Source organism: Mastomys coucha, unplaced genomic scaffold (genome assembly GCF_008632895.1).
Source record: "Mastomys coucha isolate ucsf_1 unplaced genomic scaffold, UCSF_Mcou_1 pScaffold20, whole genome shotgun sequence".
In the NCBI taxonomy this organism is placed as follows: Eukaryota; Metazoa; Chordata; class Mammalia; order Rodentia; family Muridae; genus Mastomys; species Mastomys coucha.
The window spans coordinates 11094084-11111314 of record NW_022196903.1 but is presented as its reverse complement, the minus strand read 5'-3'; the positions used below and the strand labels follow the sequence as shown (position 1 = coordinate 11111314).

The window sequence follows — 17231 nt, the reverse complement described above, 5'->3', positions numbered from 1 at the left end:
ACTTGTTCTTCACACAATCGTTAAAAATGATCTATTTCAAGGTAAATTAAGTCATGTCCATTCTCCTTAAGCCCTTAAGAGTGTTTTCCAATACTTAGATACAAAGCAAAACCAAGCAAAACAAAACCAAACAAAAGCCTAGCCCTTACTGTGGCCCCACTATGTGGTCTCTTCTGTACCCATTTGTGTCTTTTGCCTGATCTCAGCTATCACCTTCTTCACTTTTCTTCTCTTTGTAGCTATCTGGTGCTTCCGTTCTGCTGCAAACATGCATGCGTTCTCTGGCCTCTTCTCTGGCTATTCTCACAGATGCAGCTACTCTCACTGGGGAGACACTCAAGGTTTTCTCCTCTTTTCTTAGACAGCTTGAAAATCACCCCCAACTCCTGCCCTGAGAGGTCGTTGGCCATAGCAGCCACCAATATCCTTCCTCCTCCTCCTTGTTTTTCCATCATTTCTTGGCTATCGAGACTACTTCAAGAATACTAACTTAGCTTCTGAAATTATTCAAAGACTGGTCTGTTAATGGAGCCATGGCTCTTACAGTCTGTCCTTCCCTCTCAATCTTTCTCTTCTCTCATCCTCTCTCATTACGAAAGTGTCACTCTTCAAAAGTTTGTCTGACAAACGAGATCAGGTTTTTCTTTTGCTTGTGTTCAATAAGTGCAGTTGATCTCTTTGTTTGCAATGGAGTAATACAGTTCTTGAAGCCCTGTTCTTTGTAACACTGACGTTTGGTTGCCTTTAATGAAGATCTTACGTACAGGCATTGCTACCTGTAAGATCAATGTCTAAAGAGTTACGGATGCTACTAGTGATACTTGATATACTTACTATGAAAATACTTTGAAAGACTACAGCAGTTAGTGAAGTTACTGATACTTAGTTTATGTGCTTTGTTAATAATTTGGTTAATACAAGTATTTACTTGCTTTTGAATGATTTTCATAGATGTTTTTGTATGCTATTCTTTGGACATGACTTACTGATGTCCTCATGCCGTAAGAAGGTGTCCAGGGGTAGGTCCTTAGTAGGACCTCAAAAAGATTTTATGACTAATCTGCTTACCATCAAGGCACTGGCAAACTTATTCTAGGGAGCAATGGCTTAGAATATTAAAGAATAATAATCAATTCTTATATTCAGTGAAGATGAGCCAATCTCTCTGAACCTATCCAAGACGCAGCTAAGTTCTAAAGCCCACTACTCGGCATGCTACTTTAAAAGTCCATGACAATGGAACCTATTCCTCTCCTTCTCAATGATGGCTTGAACCTGGTTCCTAGTCACTGCTGTGCTTAGGACTAAACATTTGAGAAATGTTTCCTCGAGAGTCAAGCCAATAAAAGATGAATTATTAGACGAGCATCAGATCATATAGCAGAAAGAGCAATTTAATCATAATCCTTTGATCCTTTATTCTGAGTTTATGGAGTAAACACAGGGTGCCAAGAATTGTGCTAGAACTTAATTATGATCTCATAGTTCATGTATATATTTTACAACCTTGAATTAAACAATTTTTAGTGGTTGTCCTTATCATTAAATGCTATGCTTATACTTTTTAAATTAAAGTAAGTGACACTATTTGTCTTTTTAAAATCTTTTCTTCCTTTGTTTTCAGAAAAATTTTTTAAGGTTAATTTTTTTTTAAGGTCTGAGGAGATGGCTCAATTGAGAAAGTGCATATCATATGTACAGGAAAACTTGAGTTTTGATTTCTAACTCCCATGTAAAAAGCCAAGTGACGGCTTAGTGGATAGCACCTGAGTGCTTGCTCTGTAAGTATAAGGACCTAATTTCAAGTTTTCAGCATCATCAAAAGCCCAGTGTGGTTCCACATGTCTGTAAGCTGACCACTGTAGGAGGTAGGGAAAGCAATAGCTACAGCTTCCTGGTCACTAGCATGGCTCCTGGTGCAGCAAAAGATCTTTCTTGAGAGAATATTATAGAGATGGATAGTACACAGTATTGGATATCCACCTCTGGTTTCTAAGTGTGCATATGGGTGCAAGCACCCACACCTACACACAGGGTGGTATGAGAGAGAGAACTTCACTGGATAGCCAGCCTAGCAGAATCAGTGAACAGTATGTTCACTGAGATACCCTGTCTTAAACAAGAAAGGAAGATAGAAAGTAATAAAGACACTAGCAATAGCCGTTTGACCTCTATGTATATGTATGTATAAACATGTGTCCCCCCACACACATAGGCATTCACACCTGCACACACACATTTGTATACAAAAATCATATAGCACATATATGTACATACATACAAAAATAACTTGTATACATTATATACAGTATAAGTCTACTGTGAATATCTAATGAATGAAATGTTATTTAATAGTATTTTGCAAATTTCTAGGGTTACACAAAAGTAATAAAAGCAAAGTTTAGTAGAAATATTTGTATCAATCATAATGCATTAAGACAAGTTAACACGGGGTAGTGGTGGTGCACACCTTTAATCCTAGCACACAGGAAGCAGGAGCAGGGAGATCTCTGTTGGTTCAAGGCCAGCCTGGTCTACAGAGAGGGTTACAGGACAGCCAGAGCTACACATAGAAACCTTGTCTCAAATAATCAAAACCAAAGAAACCAAACCAAACCAAACCAAACCAAACCAAACCAAACCAAAACAAACAAAGCAAAAAACCAAAAAACCCAAATCAAACAAACAAAACAAAACAAGTTGACATCAGCATTTTGAATTCAGATATTTCTGTGTTCTGTCCACCAATATTTACTTAAGACTAAGACCCAAAGATATATATCTCTACAATAGGATACAGGCATCGCCCTCTAAGTTTATAGAGAAGGAGAAAGTTAGAATTGATAATTTTCCTACTTATATGTTATAATCTATATCCTTTTGAAGTCAGAAACTATCTTTAATCATTTCAGTCAACATTCAAAATTCGTTGAGTATTTCTAAGAAGATTTATGAATTAAACAGAATGAAATCCATTTCAGTCTGGGTTTTCACTTGATCTTGTTAAACGTGTGATATCAGATCTCAACAATAGAACCTGAGAACCAAACAGATCAATCTATTTTAATGTAGCACATGCTAGTTTTATAAATAAGTCTACAACAATTTGAAATGTTATATAATTTAATCTCAATCTTTCCTATTTACATTGTAAAAATTAAATATACCCAGTAATCTTCTATTCATTTAATTATTTACAAGATATTTTCTATGAATAAACAAATTTGCAAGCAACCTTCTTTCCTTTTCTTTTTTCTTTGTCTCTTCTTTTCTTTTTCCTTTCATTCTTCCTTCCTTTTCTTTATCTCTCTCTCTCTCTCTCTTTTTTTTTTTTTGCTGGTTTAGAATTCACTATGTACTAGGCTGACTTTGAACTCATAATGATTCACCTATTTCTGATTCATGAGTGCTTGGAATAAAGGTGATCGTGTCAAAGTTTATTCTTGAAGCAATACAAAAGTATTTAAATTATAATTAATTGAAAGAATATCTGCCTATGAAGCAACAAATGAAATACACCCTGGTATTTGAATAATAATTCTGCATGGTGTGCATTGCTTATATTTGTTTCTATTGCTGTTATTATTAAACCTTGGTTTTATCTGATCATGACCTGAAAAATGTATAAACACTGACTAAGCAAAAGATCCAGGATATGAGGAGTGGTGAGGTATGCAGGTCAAATGGCTGACTTTGGGTGACAACTGAGCCAAGTATTATGTTGAGCACATTCCTAAGTGAGCATAAAGTCATTATTTCATATTCTTTGTTATCTGACAGCTCTCTTCTTCCCAGCTCACCTAGTTCTACCAGGTATGAAATCAAAACAGTGCTGTCTACAGCCCAGCCTTTATTGATTGTTAATTGAAACCATACATCTTAAATAACTCCCATATCTATAAAATATGTGAAATGGAGTGAGAGAAAGCTTTCAACCCATGTTTCTGCCCATAAACAGCAATATGTTTCAAGGCCCCTGCGCATTTGAAACTGTGAATAGTAAGTAACAAAACCTATAGTTGATGCTTTTCCCACCTTAACTGTGCACCTATCATTCATGACTGCTGTGAGTTTTGCGCTGTGAGCTGTGATGAGAAAGTTACCTGTCTGAGTTTCATAGATAGGACATTCATTACTATAGTAAATCTAAGCAGCTTTACTATTTGGGTTTAACCACTTATTAGGACAAGTTTCAGTTTTGCTTTTGTTTGTTTGTTTGGTTTTTTGTTTGTTTTGTTTTGTTTTGTTTTTAGACAGATTTTCCTCTATGTAACTGCCCTGGCTGTCTTGAAACCTTTCTAGACCAGGCTGGTCTCAGACTCACAGAGGTTGGCCTGCCTCTGTCTCCTGAGTGCTGGGACTGAAGGCATGTGTCACCATGCAAGACTAAGTTTCAGCTTTTTTACTTATAGTGGGGTAATTTGCAACTTCCCCTTGCCAAATCTAAATCACTAGTATCACTTCTCGGTTCTATGGCCATAATTAAAATAAGGGATGCCACAATAACAGATCTAATATTGAAGAGGTTTAAATGAATGGGAAATGGAGAGTGTACACAGTATGGACACTATGTAGGTATGCTTGACAGAGATGCAGTTCACATAGCAGTTGGGTTAAAAAGGATGCTGTGAAACTCCATCATACTGCTTCAGATGCTGAACACTTTAAAATGCATTCATTCTTTGTGGAGTTCTCTAGACTGAGGCGAGGAGAGGATGCAGTTAACTTCAAGTAACTAAAAGCAAGGAAAAATAAATTTTCAATAAAGTCACAATCAACCTATGATTATATTCTGAAAGTAAAATTTATTTGATGCTAAACAAAACTGTAAAAATATAAAGTAATCCAGGTTCTAGTGGTACACACCTTAATCCCAGCACATAAGAGGCAGAGGCAGGTAGGTCTTGAAGTTCGAGGCCAGCCTGGTCAACATTGTGAGCGCTTGGATAGCCAAGGCTCTTAGACAGATAAATACTGCCTCAAATAACACCAGCAATAACAGCAAAGTAACTGTACAATGAATAATTTTATCTTGGTAATGGGTAGGCCATGGCATCATTATATATTATATAAAAAACATATTAATATTTAATAATTAAATATACTATATATTATTAGTTATTATGATATTATATAATGAATATATATTCACTATATGATGCTGCTAAATTAAATCATTTAGATGTATACTATTTATATATTAAACATTTTTATAATTAGTGTACTTGAGACTAATTTACAAGTTCACTATTTTTACTTGATTTCTGTAATCTGCTGTCACTCCCTCTTAATAAAAACTATGTATATGTTTAGAGACATTAATTTAGTACATATTTTATAAATCCAGAAGTATAATAGCATTTATGACTTAAATAATTACATTTTAAAAGAGTTCATATTAAAGTGATGAAATTTATTGTGTAACTTTAGAGAAAAAGTTCTACAAATCTATTATGTCAAAATTTTAAAGTGTTATTTCTGATATTTATATACATTTAAATAGTTTCAGAAACCATAATTTAAAGTTGCCAGGGGAAGTTGTGTTAAATCATGGAGATAAATAAATTATGTCATATTTTTGAAGACATAATGAGAACACCATCCATCAATGTATGGTAATCCCATTTGGTTTTCATGTGATTATTATTCATGGCCAATTAATCAATAAATCAAAAGCTCAGTGCAAGGTGAACTAAAAACTGATAATGAAAGAATTCAAAATTATTTTACGTGAAATAAAAAACAGCTAAGACAGATGGCTGGGACCTGTATTATTCAATAATTACATCTTTACTATTTCTCACTTGGATTTTAGATTTTCATCATAGTAATATGATATTATAGTTGTCACTCAGGATATATGCCCTGAAAACACCAAAATCTGTTATGATGGAGTTATAATTCTCTCTATATGTCTACATCTCTCTCTCTTTCTCTCCATCTCTATCTATGTCTGTCTCTATCTTTTTATCTCTGTCTCTAAAACTATAACTCTAGTATGACAGATTTTGGTATATATGTACCTATATATAGATATATCTATAAGTGATATATAGGTCTGTAGCTATCATACATATACAAATACAAACATACACATATACATATATATATATGCATATACATATATATATATATATATATATATGATACAGATAGAACATATACTAAATACATCCTTGAGTGTAATAGCTAATGTCATGTTAATGCTATACAAATAGCATTGTACTTCCAGGGGTAAATGGTGAGAAATAACTGTGTACATTCTTAGCACAAACCATTTTTACTCCAATACATTTGATTCACAGTTGGCTGACTTTATGGATATAGAATCCTAGGTCATTGGACCTAGAGTTTGGGAAAGTGGAGCATTCATGTTCATGGCTGGTTGGTATTAAACAAACTCAGCCTGTGTTTGAATTATGGTTCTCAGAAATGATATGTTGCACATTTAATAATTAGGAAATGTATGATGAGGGTTATAGTTTCTATTCATCATGTTGGTAACATCAAGAGCAGTGGCCACAGCGCCCATTGAGGTTTGAGGCTATGATTGTTCAATTTCATTATTTCTCCTTTATTAATGGAAAAATACTTTTGTAACACCATGATTTTTTTCTTAAGTATAAACTTTCTAGGCAAATGTTCTTGCTTAGGCTTGTAACTCCAGCATTTTCAGGACTGAGACAGAATAATTGTTTGTGAGTTCAAGACCAGTTCAGTGCTACATAGTGAATTTCATGCCACCATTAGCTACAGAGTGAGACTTTGTCTCAAAAAACAAACAAAAAAAGTAAGTAAATTTCTGTACAAACTAAGCTTTGCTTTTTGAGTCTTTATTTGCTAAAATTTCTCCATTGTGAGTATTTTAGCTTTTATATGTGACAATTAAAGTAGGAAAAATAGTGAAATATAGTTCTATCCAAAACTACCTTAAAAATAAGAGAAATTGTCATTTGAAAATGACTGAAATGGTTACACAAAAATAAATTGCCTTCCTTGATGAGACTTTTGCTTGAGTTGAAAGAATGCAGTTGAAAAATTATTTTAAATAAGAGATTTAAGCTTTCTAAAATAATTTAAAATACATTACTATAATAAAATTTTGCTAAATTGTGATTTATTTTTGAAAAGATTTTAAATGGAATGGAGATTTTTTTAACTTGTACTAAAAATACCAATGAGATAAACTTATTTTTTCTCTTTGTGTTTCTATCAACAGTTTTTATCAAGAATGTCTACACTTGCACTGAATTAATTTAGAAATGTCCTTGGTAAATTTTGATTCTTCATTTTTCTTCTGAGCATACTTACTTTTCTAAAGAACCATAATTCATGAATGCAAAGTTCCTTTCTAAGATGATACTGAAAATCATTCCATTTCTTTCTAAAATAAGTATTAAAAGTGGATCTATGTCCAGACTTTCTTTCAATAAGTAAACTTTGCTTTTCTGGATTTTTGAGGAATGCTGCAGACAGGTGAATTTAGAAGACCTCAAAATAGATAAAAGAATAAAACCTCAGAGAAGCTATGGAAAAGGAAAAGCAACTTCATAAATAAAAGAAATTGTATACTATTATATCAATAATTTTATTGCCCATCAAACAATGGTCATGTGCAACATAAGTATTGGATATTGTTTATTTGACTTCACTTTTCATATTAAATTTTTCTTGCTTTTCATGAGTGTATCTTACAGTCAGTAAACTCTGTGACAAACACTAGTGTAAGATACACTCCTCTGTGACAGAAACAATGAACTTGAGTTAAAGTCCACTTGTATAAATGAACTTTGTCACCTCACAATCGCAATGCAAATTTGAACATCCATTCATAAAGATTAACAATACTTGACTTTTTCCTTAATTAAGAACTTGAGCCATCTTATTTATACCTTCCCTAAACCGCTTTTCCCCACAATTGATAATAATGCATTTATAACTACATTAGAGCACACTCAGACCTTTCATATATGCATATATACTCACACCATATATATATATATATGAATATGGTCAATAGCATTTAAAACTATAATTTTCATTGTATGTACAGGGAATTTGGGGAAAGGTTATCACTGTAATCCCATGACATAAGGTAGGATTCCCAACCACAGAGCTTACAACTGCTCTGCAGATGCACAACCTTTTTGTGATTTTAGTTCCTAGTCTAGAAATCTGTGTTTTCATCAGTTGTCCACCCAAACTCATTATCAGTTCATGGTATACGGAGTATCACTACTCTTGCTAAGATAGTCTCCTGTATACTCAATGGTGCATGAATTATATTGCCTCATACATTACTCCTGCCTATAAGACCAACTGACATACATTTAATATTTAACAAAATACTTAAGACAGTTTTACTATACATTTGAAAGTAATGTGTGGTAGAGTTTCTGAAACTATAGAAAGTGGGCCAGGTGACCATGGTAGCACTAATGCTTTCCTATCAACTTGAAGGACATTAGTGAGAATACCTCAAGGTATAAGATATATCCACAAGAGCATGAGGTGGTAGAAAGCACAAGAGCAGAATGAAGTATTTGTAGCACACCCTCTGTACCTTGAGGCAGCGACTGGACAGGAAGGGCTGCTTGGCCAGGAGGGATGGAGATGAGGCCCTGGCGCTGAAGGCTGAGTAGATGTTGTTGCTGCTGTAGTTGCTGCATTTGGAGAAGCTGCTGCTGGAAGACAAGCTGCTGGGCGGCCAACTGCTGCTGCTGCTGTTGCTGCTGCTGCTGTGGGTGTCAGAAAACCCGACCCAGTCAACAGCAGAGAACAAGGTGCGCACAAACTACGCTCACACACAGAAAGATATGCTCCTTTCCCTGCCCAGAAGTGTTCTTGATCATTCCAGGGTCAAAGTCCAGAAGCAGAACATGAACAGCCTCTAGGTAGTAAGCTGCCTGCTTATTGGGAGGTAAACAGCGTCAGAGAACCAGGAATTCTCACTAATGGTAGTGAGCAAGGTTTAAAGACAGAATCTAACAAATGCTCAGCTATCTAGAAACTAGTTCATTGCCAATGACCGTAAGTTTATTTAGACAAAAGGATTAAAACATCATAGAAATGATCAACTTCCGCAATACTCTCACTTTTTTCCACCTTAGTAGATCTGATGAGTGGAGGTCCAAGGATATGATTACTAGTGATCTATCAGTAAACGTGGCTGGAGCTCCCAGGGCAGGCACATTAACTCTCTCACTCTCTTCCTCTGTTTCTTCTTTTGAATATACTAAAGGTGGAATTATATGCAAGTCCAAAAGAAAGTGCTCTTATTATAAAGAAAAGTCTAACTTCTAGTCTGGTGAGGCATTACAAGACAAACCAGAGTTCTTTGGACTCGGGAGGGTAGAAGATGGCAGGCACACTTCAGAGGAAGACAAGCTGTGTGGAAGACCTTTCCTTTTTAGTTTGGGGAAAAGAGAAACTTCTGATGCGCTCACTGGAAAACAGACTGCATAATGGAGCAAGTCATGTGGATTGCCCAAAGCCTCTGAGAAATAAGGGAGCAATTTCTATTCTGTAGTTGATGGCTGTCTGAAATTCTATTCACAAATCCAAACAGAAACAAAACCTCAGGAGGTCAAAACTGTTTCCTGTACGTTTGCATAATGGGCAGCTTGAAGACAGCAACCCTGATACCTGCTGATCAATTTAACTACTTCAACATGTTTTGTTTGTATTATGTTTATATGTGATGCAGTTTGCTGACAAGCGCAAGCTAGGCCCGAGAAGCCAGCTTGTCAGTTTGATTTATGAGCATATCAAACGGTAACTTTCTACTCGCCACTCCAAACCTACCCTAGCAGTTCATTAATCAGGGGCCTGTGACTTTGAAATCTGTGCTCAACCAGTTTTTCTCTTAGTCTCCCTGCCCCCAACAATGGGCTAAACACAATTTGCATGCGTGTTCTCTGAGCTGTACGACTGAGAAAAAATAAGGTTCCCTCACCAACTTGGATTCTCAGTGAATACAGGATAATCAGTACTTTGTCCAGCACACAGCTTGCTCTTTGTACATTGTGATTCATTAGTGAACATTAGACGACAGCCAGCAATGGATTGTGACTCTCAAGTCCCATGCTACAAAAAAGGAGAGCATGAGAGTCTCACTGTCACTGTTATTAAGCTCAGTAAAAATATAGAACACTGCATCTTTGACAGCAAGAGCCTTGTTATAGGAGGATCTGAGACTATCCTTGCCTCTCAAAGCGCCTTCTCAACCCCATGCTGTTATATATCAATGAAGTAACTAGATCCTACCTCTTTTGCTTGCTTTCCAGGATGCTGCTGCTGTTGCTGCTGCTGTTGCTGCTGCTGCTGTTGCTGCTGCTGCTGCTGCTGTTGCTGCTGCTGCTGTTGCTGCTGCTGCTGTTGCTGCTGCTGCTGCTGCTGCTGTTGCAAAAGCTGAAGATGTAACTGCTCTTGCTGTTTCTTGTAAAACTCTTGTAGTTGTTGCTGAATAAACCATTTTGACTTTAATAAATAAAGGCAAAAGTTTCATGTATTATAAATGTCCTAAACTCTTCTAGACTGACACATGGTAGGGTAGCCATTAAGATTCACCTCATGGGGAAAAAAAATGCATTGGATTTAAGGAGACAGTTCTACATCCTATCCCCCCTCAAAGCAGTTCTGAAAATTTCCAATCCAGAGTTAAAACAATCCTAAACAAAAGGGTCTAGAAAACCTGTACTCTAATGTAAACACTCTGAATGAGCACATCTGAATCCTATGCCAACCTAAGAACAGGCTATGCCCTACCTCTTGGAAGGATCAACTGTTAAGTTCTACCAAAGTGGGATGTTATATTCTTAGCAGAAAATAGCTTAGTTTCTCAGTGTTTTAGCACAAGGGGTATTACAAATCTATGCAACTTGTAGGCACAACTAGAAGCCATAGTATGTAAGCCATTAAGACTTCTGACTTCTGGTGAAGGACATTATTTTCATCATAAAAAGCAAGTATCACATTTGGAATCTACTTATCAATACTCAACACTTCAATAATCAGAATGGCTCACTGTATGTATTACCGCAAAAATACTATGAGCTTGCTCTTTATCTGCTTAATTTTATTCTAGTAGCATATTCTTAAATAAAGACTATACCTTGGTGTGGTGTGGTGTGGTGTGTGTGTGTGTGTGTAAGATGCTTTCTGCACGTGCTCCCTGCAAAGTGGCATTTTTCCTATTTGTTAGAACTAAAGGAATTGCTAAAGTGTTATGGGTTTAAAAAACAATAATTATGTTGTATCTTGGTATACCTCTTGGCAAATCTAAAAGTAAATGTCCCTAAGAATCTGAGTATTCCAATACTGATTCTTCAAGTTGCTTCCCACTTTGTCCTCTGTCTGCTCTTGTTCTAGACTTGAGTCCATTCAAAGAGAATGAGTAACTTAAATGCTCCTATGTACCTCTACAAGGACAACGTGGCACTTCTATCATAACATGCTGATTGATTGCCTCTGTAAGTGGAGACCACACTATCCAATAAGCCCAGTGCACTGCTGGCAGAATCTGCACCCTGTGAGCTGGACCAGAGCACCAAAGCCGGTAACCCACATTACCTGCTGCAGCATCACTGCTTGCTGCTGCTGGAGGAGGGCCTGGAGCTGCTGAGGAGACAGGACCTGCTGCTGAAGAATCTGCTGCATCTGCTGAGGGGTGATCACTTGGGGAGTCATCATGGCCACCGACACGGGCACCTTTCATGGAGAGAGAGGAAAAGGGCTGTCATAGCTCAGGATTTGCTGATCTTTGCACAGCCATATGACATTGTTTTTGAGTTATTCACCAACAATGGCCCCATGTGGTATATATGTCCAGTTGTGTAACTTTCTATTACAATAGTTTTCCAGAGACATCAGAGCTCACCAGGCTCTCACTTCAAGCTTGAGTTTCAAATGTACTTGTACAATGGTGTTGGAACTTCAGGTAATACAGATGGAAATAAATATGGCAATAGTTCCAGAAGCTATCATTGAGCATCTTTTCAGTGCCTCACTGCTGTAACTAAAAGCCTTTGGAAATGCTTAAAATGTATCATCAAAATAAAATGCTAAACAACTAAAATATGCATATAAATAACTGGAGTTTATAGTTGAACAAAGCATATATGTAATATACCGTTGTCCTTGAACAAGCGTTTGTAGACCAGGCTGGACTGGACCTCACAGAGGTCCAATTGCCCCTGCCTCCAGAATTCCAGGATTCAGAGTGAAATCTCAAGAACTCACCACACACACACACAGACACAGACACACACACACACACACACACACACACCACATACACACACACAGACACACACACATACACACACTATAGATAAATGTAAACGAAAAAGATAAAAATTGCACACAGTGATAAATATGAAAATAATCACGTGGAGTAAATGATATAGGAGTTTTTAAAGATATGTCTTCTTACCACAGCCAAACCTATACTAAGAGGTCCAGAAATCTGAAGATTACTCAAAGATTCTCCATTATAATAACAACAATCAAAACATTCTTTTCCAAACTTTCCTCTTCTATTTTCTAAAAGTTAAATTCTAAGATTAAAGGGGGAAAAGGGAATGTGGGAAAGAGAAAGATACAGAGGAAAAAGAAGGAAGAAAAGAAGATAGATAAGAAAAAGCACTGGGAGAACATTCTAGAGAACCAAAAGATACGAAGAATCAGGAGCAGGATAGCAGAGAAGCCCAGGGATGTCTTGGGCCTCAGAGGTGCATGCTCAGAGTAGAGCAGGTCGCTCTGCTAGGGGCCTTGCTCTCTACCAACCAGCACACAGTCAAATGTGTGTCAGATGGCCAAACTGCATCCTTTGAGAAAATATTCACTTTGTCTCTTGAGGAGAAAATCACTTTTATTATAAATAAAAGCTAATATTTATATAAATAACTGATTTAGAACAAATCTACAAGACAATCTTTCTTTGAAAACAGGAAATGATTAATTGGAAAAATTCACAATATAATACTAATTTTCAATGAGGTTCATGCTTTTCTAATCTGACACTTGACAATAAAAATGAGAAATTAATAATGAAAAAGAGGTCATAAGTGGAAATGATGAAAAAGAAAGGAATTCCAAGGTGAATTTCTTCTACTCAAATGATCGAAAATAAAAATACTTATATTTTTAACACTGTGTTTTTCTGTATTTTCCATGTTAGTAAGTTAAAACACAGATTAATTTGATTCATTTTATATCATGGGAAAGAAACAGTGTGACAAAAATAGCTCAGTGATTCTCAAAATTATTTCTGAATTAAAGAATATAGATTGTAATATTTAATTTTATTATAGTATGTAGTACCCTGAGTGATCTAAACTCAGTCAGTTGGAGACTGAGAAAGAAAGATGAGGAACCAAAGGCCTTAGACCTTTCTAAATAAGAGTAAGGAGTTACCCTGATGTGTTTCTGGGTGCCTTGTCATTTAAAATGTTAAAAAGTTGTCAGTTTAATCATTTGTTCTTGGATAAACAAATAGATTGATTAAACTAAATTGGTGGGAGGGTGGAGTTCAAGCTACAAAATATGTCATTTTTCTAACAATCATTGACATCATGGTCTCATCAAGGAGCTGGGAATCAGACAGCAACTCAGGGGCAGAGAAAGACATGGTACACTTTCATTTCATGAGTGCCAGTGTAGGTAGATTAGATGGAAAACAACACAAAGACAGAAGGAGAACAAAGCAGGAAGGAATGGAGGGATGGAAGTAAGGAGAGTAGTAAGGAGGAAGGGAGGGAGGGAGGAAGAGGAGGAGGAAGGAAGGAATGAACAAACGAAGGAAGGAACGAAGGAGGGAAGGAACAAAAGAGGGAAGTGGGGCAGATTGGTATGGAACACCCATGTCTACACATAGCTGTAAATATGCACCTTCCCTGAAGGTGATCATTTCTTGAGAATCACACTGTCTTTCTTGTCTAACTGCTCCTCATTGCTTGTTCTGTAGTCACTTAAATCTCTGCCTTTCTCCAAGTTAAAGTGCTCTATGCATAATACTCACGAGTAAATGTTCTAGGGCAATTCTATGAATGGAGGAGTGTCGTAGTGTTCCCAAGCTCACAGTTGGCTTCCAGCTGATCTACAGGACAGGACTTTGTAATTCTTTCTATGCTATGTGACTGGATTGGTATTTGGCCAAAGTAAATTGTCTGCTGTCTATACAACTTCAAAGATTAGTAGTCAGTTCTCTCACTGAGCAGAATAATTTAAGTTTTAAGCTTCTAATGACTTGTGAGTTTCTTACAGATTGCTATGACACAAATGTATATTCCCACATCAGGGGCAAGAGGAAGTTATACATGCATAGCTCAGATGTATGCGATGCATTCACATTTTAATTACATTCTGACCTCTGAAAAGCTGCCATCTAAAAGATAAGCCAAACAGCGCATGCCAAGTTGTATTCTCTACTTTCCTAAATATATACCAATACACAACTTATATACCTCATATAAGAGGTAGGAAAACATGTCTGAAGGATTTCAAACATTTAATGAAAATTGATGATATCATCTAAATCCACATTTAATTGTGCACCTGTGAGCACATGTGTGTACACACACACACACACAAACACACAAACACACACACACACACACACACACACATAAAACCAACTGACCAGACTAAGTAGCCAAAAAACATCACTATCAATTATACTCTGTGTTCAGACTTCTCAGTAGCCTTATGTGAAAACATATACAATTTTCAAAATTCAAAATATATCTTTGTGATTAATTTTAACTGACATATTGTCTTTAGTACATGTAGAATACTCTAAAATTGTTTGTTTATTTTTGCTACCAGGAGCTACGTAGGAACCCACTAATCAAAAAGAAGGCGTATGTGTAAAAATCTTGGTACTACACTATTTATCAATATTCAGAAAAAAAAGCATCAGACTTAAAAAAGTTCTGGATTCACACAGAGCTATGGATTTCTCCAGAGGAATCCACAGAGATTTCTATGGTTAGTGTTAACTAGCCAGCATAATTACTACTAGCTATAAAATTTGATGCAGGCAAACATCCCGATGCCTGTCTAGTTCATTAAATGTGTGCCAGAGGTAAGGGAGAAAGACCTGTGACACTTTCTGTCAGGGAGGCAGGGGAGAGTCTGATGGGTTTACCTTAGTGGGTGTACTAGTAAATACCAGTAAATACTGACAGAGTCGAGCTCCTGGAGAAGAACAGAAAGGAAACAGCCATTTCTCTTTTCCTCTCATTTTGTAGTTACTATGTTGGCAGATCTAAACCTTACAGTGATCCTGCCAAACATGGAACCTTATTTGTCTTTATTTTGTCACCAGATAAATTAAGCAAGAACTTACAGCTTTGGTCTACCAACAAGATACTGGAAAACAATGATACAGTTATGTAAACTAAAAGGAGAGTAGAAAAAGTCTGAGATTGTCTTGGGATGAGCCAGATGCTTAAAGAAAAAAATACAGGTGTTACTCTCCAAAGAGTAGGTGATAACTTTAGGTTATTTGAAAGTACATATATAATAAAGGTATTTGTAAATTCTTCCAGCTCTTCATTGAAGGGGTCAGAAAGTTCTTAGGACAGACACGCTGTCAAGACCATATCCCTCAAGTCAATCTAAAATGTGAATTTAGGAGTCACAGAAAAGGAACTAAAAATGTGTTTGAAGGAAGCATGGTGGCTTATTACAGCCGAGGATTATGGCAATCTTCCTGGAAGCGTTATGTTTCCACATTAAGTGCATCACTTAATTAAACATCCCTACTATGTGTGATTGAACTTCCCTACTATGTGTAGGTGATTGAAAAGGTGTCAGTCCAGTCCTTTAATAAGTATGAGATGGAAAATGTAGTCACGACCTGGAGATGAGCTTTCACAGTGAAAATCATCATTTCTAAGTCATGGAGTCCACTATCTATGAGCTCACAGACTCCTTTATTGTTTGCTTCAGATGTTCAGACAAAGCGAGTCCTGACCTCTGCACTTTAAAAAAAGTGACTCCTTGTGTAATCAATGCAAAAACGGGGATTCACATTTCAGTTCTGTTCCCATCGTGACATACAAGGGTAGAAAACGTCTGGTTCTCCTTCTTGATCAATGCTTTGTACTCTCCCCAGCCTTACACCTGCAGTTTACTGTCATGTAGGAAATGATCTCACTCAATTGACAGGTTTGGTCCAAATTCCAGGCTTGGTTGCAGGTATAACCATCTATCATAATCATAGCTTTCCAAAAGCTTCCTGGTTTTGTCATATTCAAAAGAACTGACAATGAACTGAGTGGCATTTGCAGGCTTTTATCAAGTCCTGAGCAGAGTATTTAGAGAGGCCTGGGGTAGACAGTGCACACTGCTCTTTAATGCAGTCTCTGAGCAGAGGGAAAGTGTGGTAGGGACAGCAGAAAGAGCAGCGGAGTGCAGGGACAGCTGTGAGCATCCTTCGAGTCACGATCCACCACTGCTTACGTTCAACCACATCATTCTTAAGACCCTAATTTTAATATTTAGTTATGTAGCTTGAGGAGGCAGAGTTCGTCCAACTTTGCCATTCTCAGAGTTTGAAGCAAACATCTCGCTGAGATTTTAGCCTATTCTTTAGCATTGGAGGGAATCAGGCCACTCATACAGGCCCGGAACAGAGACTACAGACGTCTGGTATATAATATGCTATACCACATGTTTAAAGGCCAGAAAAAGCAACTTCTAATCTCACCCTGGCTAATCAAGCTGCTCAGATTATTTTACATACTTCTTTGGTTTAGGCCTTGACATGCCCTTGTTTTCCTTTCTTCTCAAAGCTAAAGTTCCCCTCTTTGATTAGCTGAAACATTTGCATGGTCACTACACATTTTTCATTTTATAAATCATTATGCATTAGCAGTCTTGATCGCCTAGCTTGACTAATCCTGACGAACTGAAATCACAGCTGAAGGTCAAACTCCATCCCACTGCACATTCATATTCAAACAAATCTGCAGCATTGTTCATTAGAGCCCTCATCTCTTCGGGAAGAAGTTACCGCAGATCTCACCCTCACTCTGTATTCTTTGCAAACTTAACCTACACAACGGTAATGCTTAGACAGATAAGAGCAGAATACAAACAAAATCAATAACACTTTTCAACTGAAGTGCCCGGTTTTATTTTAAGTTGTAAAACCCAGAATATCATCAGTAATTACAGACAACAGTAGGGTGTTCAGCTAGTTCAGCGGGGGGGGGGGGGGGGGG

General features: G+C 36.8%; 1 protein-coding gene across 11 annotated transcripts in view; it reads right to left on the bottom strand.

Moving 5' to 3' along the window:
- Nucleotides 1–17231, bottom strand: part of Foxp2 (forkhead box P2) — a 534032-nt gene that overhangs the window by 50904 nt on the left and 465897 nt on the right. For 7 of the 11 annotated variants that reach the window (XM_031381198.1, XM_031381200.1, XM_031381202.1 and 4 more), the window contains 3 exons: nucleotides 11572–11709; nucleotides 10267–10479; nucleotides 8564–8738 (listed from right to left, as the gene is read on the bottom strand). In XM_031381198.1, the coding sequence (XP_031237058.1) occupies nucleotides 8564–8738; nucleotides 10267–10479; nucleotides 11572–11709 (526 nt within the window). The remainder of the gene's footprint in view (nucleotides 1–8563; nucleotides 8739–10266; nucleotides 10480–11571; nucleotides 11710–17231) is intronic. The other 4 variants (XM_031381204.1, XM_031381205.1, XM_031381206.1 and 1 more) reach the window with 2 other exon arrangements.